At 42.3% G+C, this 13,239-nt stretch overlaps 1 protein-coding gene across 2 annotated transcripts in view; it reads right to left on the bottom strand.

Moving 5' to 3' along the window:
- SYTL1 (synaptotagmin like 1) overlaps nt 1-13,239 on the bottom strand; it is a 1,083,808-nt gene that overhangs the window by 416,633 nt on the left and 653,936 nt on the right. For both annotated transcript variants that reach the window (XM_044084360.1, XM_044084368.1), the window contains one exon: nt 8,297-8,348. In XM_044084360.1, coding sequence (XP_043940295.1) covers nt 8,297-8,348 — 52 coding nt within the window. The remainder of the gene's footprint in view (nt 1-8,296; nt 8,349-13,239) is intronic.

Below are 13,239 nucleotides of genomic sequence, written 5' to 3' on the forward strand. Positions count from 1 at the left end.
CATGCTCGACAAGCCACGATGCTTTGCTAGGGACGGCTTGCACCTGTCACCCCTGGGCTTTTGGATATTGGCAAAGGCTCTTGCTACCCTCATAGTGCCTTTTTTAGGCAAGGCTCAAAAGAGAAACCCACCTCCATAGGTATCACAAGGGATAAGAACTAAGAGTAATGCTACTCAACGCCAGAAGTCTAAACCTCAAGATGCACGCATGGAGAACATCGATATCTGTGCAGTAACAGAAACCTGGTTCAAGGCTTCCGAGAGCACCCCAGCACTACCATGTTATACCTCATACCATGCTTTTCGGCCCCAAAACTTGGACCAAACCACAAAAAGAGGGGGAGTATCAATATTCGTGAAAGATACCCACACCTCCAGGTTGGTGGCACAGCACAAAGCATCAGAGACTATCCATGTGCAACTAATAGTGGGTAAAACTGCCTTCCAGTTTATAGCCTGCTACAGACCACCCTCCCAAACCCAGGAACCCCACTCGGCCTTCCTGAGAACACTGGAAAATATGAAGGTCTCTCCAAACACCATTATATTGGATGACTTCAACTACCCAAACATAGACTGGGAGCATTACTCTAGCTCCAACACCCTAGCCCAAAGGTTCCTAGAATTTATAAACTCAGATGCTATGGAACAACTTGTTACCGCTACCACAAGAGGAGAAAACATACTGGACCTGATCATCACCAACATGGGGACTCTATGCTCCAGACCAGAAGTGTATCCCTCACTGGTAAGATCAGACCATAAACTAATCTCACTGGATATTCACATCCTGACCCCACCCCCTGCCCAGAAAACCACAGTGAAAAACTTCTCTAAAGCAAATTTCACACTCCTCAAAACCGAGGTGGAATCCTTCAAAGCCCCCGGGCCTGTGGAAAATATGGCCCAGACCACAGAATCCTTTATAAATGCATTCTATGAACACCTTCAGGAATGCATGGATCATGCAATCCCAAATAAAACCAAGACCCAATCCTCCAAAGGCAGGCGTCCTGTCTGGTGGACCCCAGCCATAAACAAACTATACAATAGAAGGAGGAAGCTACTACATGATAGAGCAAAATCCCAAAAAGGGAAGGCATCTCTGATCAGTATTAGCAAAAAACTACAGGCACTGATAAAATCATTTAAGGCCAGCTTCGAGAGAAAACTTGCACAGGACACTAAGGATAATCACAAGGCTTTCTTTAGTTATGTTAGGAACCTGGGTGGGAATTCCCAGATATGCTCAAAATTAGTCCAAAATGACAAAAAATACATCGAACCCACAGACATTGCCAACATCCTAGCTGACAGGTTCAGCGCAAACTCCCCCCCGCCCACCAAAAGGGCAAATACCTACCCCAGCAGAGTGCTGCCCCCCTGACATCTCAGATGCTCAGGTAAGAGCCCCTCTCCAAAGCAAAAACACAGCATCAATGGGACCAGACGGTGTCCCAGGCTGTGTCCTACATGAACTCCAAGAAGAGCTAAACCCAAACATAAAACTACTGTTCAATCTCAGCCTTACTACAGGATATGTACCCAAAGAGTGGCGTACAGCAACAGTGGTCCCTCTCCACAAAGGTGGTGCCTCAACAGATCCTGGAAACTATCACCCCATAAGCCTGACTAGCTTGGTCTGCAAAGCTATGGAAAGGATCATCATGGACCTCATAAATAAAGATATTGGGGATCTACAGACACTGGATCCTACCCAGTTCGGCTTTGTTAAGGGCAGATCCTGCCTCTTAAACCTGGTTGATTTTTTTGAAACAGTCACCAAGGCCATTGACGAGGGGAAGGTGGTCCACACAGCCTACCTGGACCTCGCAAAAGCCTTCGATACAATACCCCACTTGGGCATTATAGATAAGCTCACCAGCTTAAATATAAACCCCTATGTCACTAGATGGGTTGCAAACTGGCTCAAGGACAGAACCCACATGGTTAGAATTGCTGGAGCCATGTCAGACTCCAAACCAGTTACAAGTGGCGTCCCACAAGGCTCAGTCCTGGGACCTCTCTTGTTCGGTATATATTTCTCGGAGGTACAGGCCAACATGGAAGGACTGTGGCTGACCAAGTTCGCAGATGACTGCAAACTGGGTGCCATAATCGACTCTCCAGCTGACACAAGCATCCTCCAAAAGGGCCTCATAGAAACAGACAACTGGTGCCAGAGCCATGGCCTCAAGCTAAATGCCAAAAGTGTATAATCATCCCTTTGGCAAAACAAAGTGCCCACAAATTACCACATAGGTGGTAATCCATTAAGTACAGAAGAAGTAATTAGGGACATGGGGACCCAAGTTGATAGCAATCTCTCATTTGACAACCACGTGGCCAAAGTGGTTAGAAAAACATTTTATATAGCCCACCTAATTATGAAGGGATTCACATCTAGATCAGGGGAGGTCATCGTGCCTCTTTACTCATCCCTCATCAGGCCCATAATTGAGTACAATACCCCTTTTGGGATGTACCTTACCAGACAACTGCAGCAACTGGAAAGACCCCAAAAGTACCTCACCAAGAGGATCAAAGGGCTCAAACAGATGCCATATGCTGCCCGGTTAATGAAACTCCAGCTCTACTCAGTGGCATACCACCTGCTTAGAGGCGATCTGTCCCTGACGTATAAAGCCATGTCCAACCCGGAATTAATGGACATGCTGCAACTCAGAAAATCCAAATCCCATCGAGTTATGCACTCGAGAGACTTGAACCTCAGCACTGAAATAAATAGGACATGCTGGAGGGACAGATTCATAACCCAGAGGCTCCCTTCACTCTGGAATAAAATCCCAGTCCAGGTTAGGCAGAGTCCCTCATTGACTCTCTTCAAGAGGAATCTTGATGAGTGGATGGGAGATCGTAGGTTTACCCTGGGTATCACTTCTGTGTCACTGTTAGACAGAGGCACAGTATACTAACCTCGAAAAAGGGCATAGGAAAATTAATTTAAAATGGGTGGCGAAAGCCAAACACACTCTGGCTAGGCTTATAAATGCCCTAGGGCAGATAGCCTAGTATGAACCTATGAACCTATGAACCTCCTTGACAGGATAGGTTCATTCTAGGATGGAGGTTTGTTTATTTATGTTTGGTTGCCATGGTAGTTCACTAATCCTCAGTGACCAAATGCAGGTACATCTGGGGTGATTACATTCAAAGATAAATACATAATAAGGGTATTAAAATTAGCATAGTTCAACATGTAAGGAAAATTGCTTAGAACAGTAACACTGAAATGTACTGTATCATGGTAAGTGTATTACACTAGTAACAATGGAAGGTACTACATCATAGTAAGAGCAAGAGGTATCAGGAGTATTAGCAGGCAGACTGCTCTGGTTGAGGAGGTTAGCATGTTACTAATGATGTGTTTAGATGTGAGTTACTATATGATCTGGCCAGGTGCAAAGTCCTTGCAGTGATACTTGTTTTGGTGATAAAATGCATACAAAGTATGCAAGCGTGTATGGAATATGAAGTGTCAGTGGGCAGGTCTTTTAGGCCAGGTAAGAGGGAGTCCCCAGTTTTGGTGTAAGGACTGACAAAACTTGGTTGGTTCAGTATAGTTTGGTTTGCAGTGTTTCCAATGATGGCTAGGATTGAGAAATGTTCCTCAAGCCTATAAGGAGTGGATTCCATTCATTTTATGTTTTGATATGGGCATTAGAAAGGAGTCAGACTGCAGAAGTTGAAGATTAGTGATCCAAGAAGTAGGCTGGCTCTGTGTTTGATGGGTAACCAGCTGGCTTTAGTAATTGTGCAACAGTGGATATCCCATGTAGAAGACTTTGTGATAAAGTGGCATATTTTACTTGATATGGATTGTAGCTGCCTTGAATATTCCTATAATTCCTGTAAAACAGGTTAGGTCTGATGATAATGAGGCCAATAATATATTATTCTCAGCACAGAAAAGGATCATGCTAGTATGCCAGAGATTAGGACTTAAGAACTGAATATCAAGGGGAGAGCAGGTGCATGTCTATGCATGCTAGCAGCCAGGGTTTGAGAATGGATGGCAGTTACTGTCAGACCAGACAAGTAAAGAAGACTGGAATGCCCAGATATTGCTCTCCTTTCCTGGTGTGGACAGAAGCAATGTCCACTGCATGAAAGATTCCTAGCACAGAAAGATCACATGAGAACAATGACTCACATTAAATCAGCAGGCAGATGTTTCAGATCGCTGTGCATTCTACCTCTCCTTAAAGTATTAACAAAACAACATGCAGCCCTCAGACAATGCTTCTTGGAGATTTGCTTAATTAGGGCACACCCACAGTCATAGTCTTCACTGACAACACAGGGTAAGCCAATGTTTCTATCTCAGTGGATCAGTTTAGATGTGCAGTAAGAGCAACACCAGTGTTAAAAAACACCCTCCAATATGCAGATGAAGGGAAGAGAAAGCAGTTGCAAAGACATAATAAAAGGCAAATAAGTAGAAGCATAACATAAATGGCTTAAGATTTTAACAATCATCCTAGATCTAAGACACACAACAGGGCCAAAGGTCAGAAATCATTCATTCAGTTGCATAAGTTACTGACGTCTGAGTTTAAATCCATCTGGTATATGAGCATAAATTCAATTTCAGGGTTAATCCTAGTTTGTAGGAAAAACCAGGCGAGACTGGTTCCTTAGGTAAGACACATTAATTGCAGAACACTGCCTTTGAAAGAATTTGCAGTAGGGAGAGGCAGGTGATATTCAGGTTACTCTTTGTAATCCGGTTCACTCTAGGTAGTTGCTTGGAGGATGAATGTTTTTCTGCACATGCACTAATTTAAATATATATCTATGATAGTTTTTCAGCTGACAGCATGGTTCAAAGGTGATTTTAGATGGAAGCCATACCCAAACGTCTTAAATAAGCTACAATTTCTTTTGATGATAAAGTTTGAATAGAAAGTGAAAACTATACCCAGACAGGCTTCATAACTCCTGTAACCTCAGACTGGGATATTTCATTTTATGGCACATCATGGGTAAGAGAGTTCAAGGCAACTCCAGTCCCCAGCACTCCCGTGTACCAGTAACTGTAGGTAGCTACAAATGGTATATATAATGGCTGAACCCTGGGGTACAAAGAAACTACAGAATAAGATCCCACAATAGTGCAACTCTTTAAATAAACATATACTTTGACAGTCAAAAATGACTCACTATTTTCAGAGATGCATTACACTTACAATGAACAAATGGGCTGCTTAGAACCAGTTAGGTATGTTTGCTTTTTCACTGAACAGTGGTGTAGCATGCATTCTTTTATGCAGTTGTATAATAGGTCAACTTGTATTCCATGTGTGTGCATGTGTGTGAATGTTACTGTACATGTGCAGGATCTGTTATGTATTCTGTCCTTCAGATCAGACATTAAACTGATCCCCTATGTGTCTATCTGCATGAGTTGGTGGGAGCTCAGGTGGATGGAAAAGATCCCATGGTACTTATTGAAAAGAGAATGGGATATTCCCAAGTGTCTTGGCCAAATTTCCCCTAATTAGCATGAATACCACCTCAGGTCTCCCCAGAAAAGAGGCAATTGGCCCAGTGGGACTAATTAGTCAACAAAGTGTTAATAAAATAAAATTAAAAAAATATGTGCTTAGTCGCCATGGGTATTAGAAGTGAAACTTCTATAAGGAAGTGCAAAAACCATATTTTTTGCTGTAAGAGGTTAAGAGGTATGCACAAACCTCTTCACTGTTGCCAGAGGATCGCTCACTTTCACTCCTCACTGTCAGTCACACACACAGTCTTGCTGGATTGCTCTTTCTGTCTTGATCTCTCACACACACAGTCTCTTCAGCTTTCATACATGCATTCATTCACTCTTTCTCTCTCAGATCTTAGAGACACTCTCTTCAGTTTTACTACATCTCTATGATCTATCACACACTTTCACTTCTGCTTTCATAGATGCATTCACTCACCCTTTCTCTCTCTGATCTCTAACACACACTATCTTCAGCTTTCGTACATCGCTCTCATCTCTCACACACAGTGCTTCTGCTTTCATGCATGCATTCACTCTCTCTTTATTCAATTCCAATCCACTCAGTGTGGTACTGAAAACTGCTCCACGTGCCACTTTCTAGCAGAAATATGTTTAAAATATTATTATTCCAGCCAGGCTTTTAATTACTGTATTTCAGTATTAAAATCAAATAAATACAGTGTTTATGGTATTGTATGGTATAGGGTACAGTATTTGTCAGGTCTATTTTTAATAGTAACTCTCAAGCAACCAGAAACTACACTTATCTGGCATCTACCAATCCCCATGGGTGCCGGTTAACTTAGAGTTTACGGTATATATACATTTTAGGGTATTTTATTGATGATGTAGTTGCTCACGGTGGATGACTTCCCAAAAGTTACTATAATGTATTTCTTGGTACTGAGTTTTAAGCTATGGTTTGGCACCAAACATTTGTCTGTATTAGACCTTCCTGAAGGGTGTTCTCATCTTGAGGGGATTCAGTGACTGCTCCCAGTCTGCAACCATCTGTGAACTTTGACATTGGCTTTGACATCCAAGAAGTAGACACCAAAGAAGAGCAGTTCCAGTACAGAGCCCTGAGGGAGTCCACTAGTGACCAGCTTTTTATGAATGTGGCCTCACCAATCCTAACCTCTTGGGTTCTCTCCATGAGCCAACAAGCATGTTATATAGGAGGTTATATCTAGTTCCATAAGTTTGTTGACAATTCCCAAGTGGAGTACATTTGAAACTAACATTATTTTCTGTATGTATTTTACAACTGTGGCACCTGGTTATAACATCCTTTTCAAACAGGGACAGAATGAACACTTTCTAAAGGATTCATGATGTGCAATGGTCAGTTTTTTTTCTTCTGATGGTTGAATGAGTCATGTTAATGCTTCTGAGATGGATGGATGTGTGTGTGTGTGTGTGTGTGTGTGTGTGTGTGTGTGTGTGTGTCCATGGACCTGTCCCTTCTCTATCTTCCCTCCCATGGTTACCCCCAGCTCATAATACTTTAGTGTTATTATGGTATGCATGTAGTAGGCCCTGGTGGTGTTGTGTATCCCTCCCACCCCTAATCCCCATTATGATGCCAGCACTGGTACTGCACTTCACAGGATCATCCCTTGTGTCTAGTATATCTGCCCACCCTCTGCCCACTCCCCCTTAGGATGTCTGTGACACTACTGCACTTCACTTTATTCCTGTGCCCTCTCATCCCCAAACTCTGCAGTAATGTTGGTGCTATCATGACACTTAAAGTAAGTCCTGGGGATTTAGTGCACTCCCTCCACCTCCACAATCCCTGTAGTAATTGGTGCCATCATGGCATTTAAATTATGCCCTGGTAGTCTAGTTCATCCTCCCCACCCCCTGATCCCCAAAGTAATTGTGGTACCATCACAGCACTTAAAGCAATCCCTTGTGTCCGGTGGTTTCCCCCACTGCCCGATACCTATAGTAATGTTGGTGCCATTACTGCTCTTAAACCATTCCCCAGTGTCTGGTGGTTCTTCCAACCCCATCCCTGTTCTATGTAGTAATGTTGATGTCACTGCAGCACTTTACAGATGTGTGCCTGGTTTCTAGTTTATCACCCCAGCCCCGCATTCCCTGATTTGCTGTCACTCTCACTCTCTTGAGCTCTCACACACAGTCTCTTCTGCTTTCATACATACATTTACTCACAGAATTTCGCTCTCACTCACTCTCTCTCTCTATCTGCTATCTTCTGTCCCTCTAGTCTTTTTGTGTGTGTGTGTGTGTGTGTGTGTGTGTGTGTGTGTGTGTGTGTGTGTGTGTGTGCGCATGTGTGTTTGAAAAGCTGAAGCAGAAGTACAGAAGTCAAACTCCTTTTCTTTACATACTTCCATTTCACTTTTCTGTTATACTTTGAGCTCTCACACCATCCCATAAGTTTCACTTCAATGTACAAACACATTGCATTGAGTAGCAGTGGTGAAATGAAGGCAGTGCACAGCACAGCACAAAGCTTTGCCTGCCCCCTCCCTCTTGCATTAGTCCTTACTTCACCTGCACAGCAGTACAAGAACACATGGGTGTGCATTGAGTTAAAGTTATCCTGTTCTGCAAATCCTCCATGTCAAATGCTTGACAAAGTGGTTTGTATCAGAAGGCCTCATTCTGTATAATTTTTAGTGACTTTAGTACCCCTTGACAATTTTTCAGAGACATTTGAATAATGTAAAACAGCTCAGGATAAAAAAGTGTGTAGTGAATATCCATTGAAATTTTCCACAGGGTCTAAATTTAACTGCAACTAACCTGGATTGTGGAGTCTTTTGATGACGACTGAAAAACAGGTTTGTCCAGATTCCTGTGAAAGATAAAACAAATATTAACTCTTGTTAAGGCTCATGATAAGTTATAAAAACATGGATTGTAGTACAGTATTATGAAGAAAATACACTAGATATGGGTGCAGGATATTAGTTTGAAAACTAGTGAGTCTAAATAACTGAAAAAAAATTCTAAACCTATTTTGTCAAACAAAAAAATAGTCACTGAAAATGCACAAAGTGTAGCAATACACAGAATTAACCACAACATAACTTTAAAGAGTCAAAGTGGCCCACACTGCACATATATGATGAGACACCCTGCACTGCACCATAACCTAAACTCTAAACCCAATTCTAAATTTAATATTAATGCTAACACTAACCAAAACCTCATATCTGACAGGAAACCAGTCCCCAGCTTTAATCCTAAAGTCACTGAATAGAAAAAGCACCACGTCAAACACGTTCAACCAAATGGAATTTCATTTAAAGCAGTATTCAATGAAATGACATTTAGTTCAGATGCTAGATTGGCATAATTCAGATTTGACTAAAGGACTTGACCCAACTTCCTACCAGGTAGCCAGATCTGTCTGATGTGCTGGTACACTTGCAGAAATATTGAATTTCACTGCTAATCTCAAGTCACAAGGTAACACTGATAGTCAAAGTCTAAGAAAACTTTACTGTCATTCAGAACTACACAGCAGTGTAGCTGAACGAAATTACAATGCTTCGTTCTCAATGCAGGAAACAGTTGCACATGAAGTCAAAGAAAAATTAATAAAATATCACAGTAGAAATTTAATAAGTGGCAATTAGTAAGTAAAGTAGGACAGCAGTGACCCACACCCATCCCAGAACAGGAGACAAGGAAGACAAGGGACAATATGAAGGTAATATTGTCAAAGTAAAATTAAAACAGCAGCATATCTATGATTAGACTGAATTACTGCACAGTTTGTATATTGCACTTTATAGTCCTTCAGTGTGTAGGTGAGCTACTTTAGTATTGCACTTGGTTATTACACATCCATAAAATAAGCTCCTTGATGCGCTAGTTATGTAACAGAAGTCATGGTTCGTTTTTCCCAAGAGTTCAACAGTCTAATGGAGAGCAGAAAGAAACTGTTATTTAGTCTGGTGGTCTTACAATACAGGCTTCGTTATCTCCTGCCTGAGGAGAGGCGAGTGTACAGACCATTGGCAGGATGTGTTGGATCGCTGGAAATCCTTTTGGCTCTGTTGATGCACTGGCATTTGTATATTTCTTCCAGAGGTATAAGGGAGGTGCCAATGATTCTTTCTGCTGACCTTACAACTCTCTTGAGAGCCTTCCAATCCTGATTGTTACAGCTCCCATACCAGACTGTGATGCTGTTGGTCAGGACACTTTCAATGGTGCCCCTATAAAAGGTCTGAAGTATGGAGCTTGGTAATTTTGCCTTCCTAACTTACCTTAGAAAGTGCAAGCATTGCTGAGCTTTTCTGACTGTGCTGGATACATGGACTGATCAAGATAAGTTCTCTGTGATATGAGCACCCAGGAACTTTGTACTCTTGACCTTTTCCACTGTCATCCCTTTCATCACTAGAAGTTTGCGTGGTACTTGAGATTTTCAGAAATCAACAATCAACTTTGTCTTGCTGACATTCAGTGCTAGATTGTTGCTGTCACACCAGACCAGTAGTTGATCAATCTCATTCCTGTAGACCTCTTCCTCTCGTCTTTGACCAGGCCTATAACAGTGGTATCATCCACGAATCTGATGATCCTATTCGTCTCATGTCTGGCCATGCAGTCATTTGTCAGCAGACTGAAAAGGAGAGGGCTTAAGACGCACCCTTCTGGTATTCCTGTGTTTAGGATGATACTTACAGATCGGTTGTCTCACGCACAAACCTTTTGAGGCTTTTCAGTAAGGAAGCTCAAAATCCAATTGCATAAATGAGAGTCTATGTCCAGCTGAAGTAGCTCTGATATCAGATTCTAAGGGATGACATTGTTGAAGCCAGAACTGAAATCAATGCATAGCAGTCTTGCATAGCAGTTTTTGCCTTCTACGTTTCATGGAGAGCTAATGAGATATGTAGCATATATATAGTGATATGGTAGCCTTCTGATGCCAAAAAGTACAGCTGTGTACACTTACCATAAATGTAGATGTTCGAGTGTATTCACAGTTGCAGTCATTACACTTGGGTAATCTGCTGGCAGGTTGCCATCAGTCGGCCTGATTAACAAAGTCTTGGGTCCTGCGTCGGTTGCTGTCCCTTCTTCCATGACGTCAGGTTGTCAGGGCTATAAAACATGCAGCTGACACCATTTTCATCAATTTTTCTTGCCCCAGATGTCAGGTGCCCCCCAAATGGGGAGCAAAAAAAATAAATAAATATATATATATATATATATATATATATATATATATATATATATATATACATGTAATTTAGAACACAAAAAATATACCTCCAAATAAAAGCAAATACACCAAAAAGGCTTTTAAGCATAGTAAAAGAAAGAAGAGGTATAGTAAGAGAAAAACAGGGGGCTGGAGGGTGGGTAACCAGGACTGCAACAGTGAATACACTCGAACATCTACATTTATGGTAAATGTACACAACTGTACTATGTTCTTCATGTTTCACTGTTGCAGCCATTACATTTCGGTAGAAGCCCAAAGCTATGGTTGGGTGGATGGAATTATACAGCATTAGGAGCAGCTATAAGGCCCTGCAGGACAGCAGTGGCAAAGCCTGCTCTGGATTAGAGAAGAGAGGTAAATGGTAATGTTTGGTGAACGTATGAACTGAGCTCCAGGTAGCAGCCTCTAGAATGTCTCTGGTAGGAACCCCTCTGAGAAAGGCTGCAGAAGTAGATGCAGCCCTGGTGGAATGTGATCTGATCCCTTTGGGGACAGGTTTACCATGGTGCATGTAGCAGAAATGAATACAATGGCTTATCCATTTTGAAATAGTCTGCTTTGAAATAGTCTTTCTCTCTGCCCCTGCAGCAAATGCCACCAGAAATTGCTCAGTTTTTCTTAGAGATTTTGTCCTGTTTAAGTAGAATCTTAGTTGTCTGTGTACATCCAATGAATGCGGAATCCGCTCACCCTTGTTCTGTGGAATTGGGAAAAAGGTTGGCAGATGAATGGTCTGATTAAGAGCCACACTAGATACCACTTTAGGCATAAAGGATGGATTGGTCCTGAGAGCCATCCTGTCTGGGTAAAAGATAATAAAAGGGTCCACTGCCATGAGGGCATGTAGTTCTGAAATCCTTCTAGCTGAAGTGACTGCTAAAAGGAAAGCTGTCTTCCAAGAGAGAAATTTTGATCTGCAGTAGCAGCTGGCTGAAAAGGAGGTAGAGTGAGTTTTTCCAACACAAAATGCAGGAGTTGGTGCTCTCCTGGGAGGTCTTAAATATTTGCCCCCCTCTGAGGTACTGCTTTAGCAGGGGAGGCTCTGTGTTGTAATGAGCTGAAATGGCAGAGGCATGGATTTTTATGGAAGAAAAAGATAGGCCCTTGTGAAGCATCTCAGGTAAATATTGCAGAATCTGGGGAATATTGGGCATAGCTGTGCTTATTCCTTGTGCTTGGTTCCAGGCACAGAATCTTTTCCATTTGTCAGCATAAGATTTTCTAGTACCGGGCCTTCTAGCCTCCAAAATGACATCCAACACAGGTTTGCTGAGAGAAGTAACTGGTGAAATTAGTTGATTAGCCATGCTGCAAGATTCACAGTTTGGAGCTGAGTGTGCAAAATTTGATAGTTCTGCTGAGACAGTAGATAAGGTGTCTGAGGCAGGTACCATGGAGGAAAGTGCGACATATTGTGTAGGAGCAGGTACCAATGTTGATGGGGCCAGTCTGCAGCAATCAGAATCATTTTTGTTTTTTCCTGTCTGATTTTAGTAGGACTTTGGAGAGCAGAGGCAGAGGGGGAAATGCATAGACTGATAGGTTTTTCCAGCTGAAGGATAGAGCATCCACTTTCCAAGCTTTTTTGTGATGAATTCTTGTGCATAATTTGTTCAACTGATAGTTCTGGGGTGAGGTAAAAAGATATATGTCTGGGCTCCCCCATTTGCGTGTCAACATGCTGAAGATTTGTGGATCCAGTTTCCATTCGTGTGGGTCCATAAAATTTCTGCTTAGTTCGTCTGCCAGAGTATTTTGTTTTCCTGGCAGGAATTGAGCTTGTAGATGTATTTGATAGGTCAAGGCTGTGTTCCACAAAGCCATGGCTAGTATGCAAAGGGGGTAGAAATGGGTACCCCCCTGCTTGTTTATGTACCACATGACTGTGGTGTTATCTGTCTTTATCAGTAGTTGTCCTGGATGAAGATAGTCCTTGAAGGCTGTCAGAGCATTCTGTACAGCTAGCATCTCTTTCTGGTTGATATGTAGGTGCATTTGATTTGGGCTCCATTGGCCCTGAATGCATCTCCCTGCCAGATGTGCCCCCCTCCCAGGTATAATCTGATGCTTCTGTAGTCAGGGTTTGAGTGGCAGGGGGTGGAATGAATGACAGTCCCTTGTTTTGTTGGCAGGCCTCTGCCCACCATAGGAACTCCTGCTGCAGGCAAGGAATGATAGGAATCATTGTTTCTAGGCTGTGACAATGTTGACTCCATAAGCTTTTTAGGTACCACTGAAGTTTCCTCATATGCAGTCTTGCATATGGAATTATTAGAATGCAGGAAGCCATGAACCCCAAGGCCTGCAGAATTTGTCTTGCAGATAGCTGGGTTTTTGTGGCCACTTGTTTGAAGTAAGTCATCAATTGAATTTGTTCTCCTGGCGTAAGATAAGTCATCCGGGCAGTTGTATTCAAGCTTGTGACCAGGAATGTAATTATTTGAGAGGGTACCATTTGTGAGTTCTTTTCACTTATGCTGTATCCTAGACAAGTTAGAAG

Source organism: Protopterus annectens, chromosome 1.part1 (assembly GCF_019279795.1).
Source record: "Protopterus annectens isolate FY-2018-M chromosome 1.part1, PAN1.0, whole genome shotgun sequence".
Taxonomy (NCBI): Eukaryota; Metazoa; Chordata; order Ceratodontiformes; family Protopteridae; genus Protopterus; species Protopterus annectens.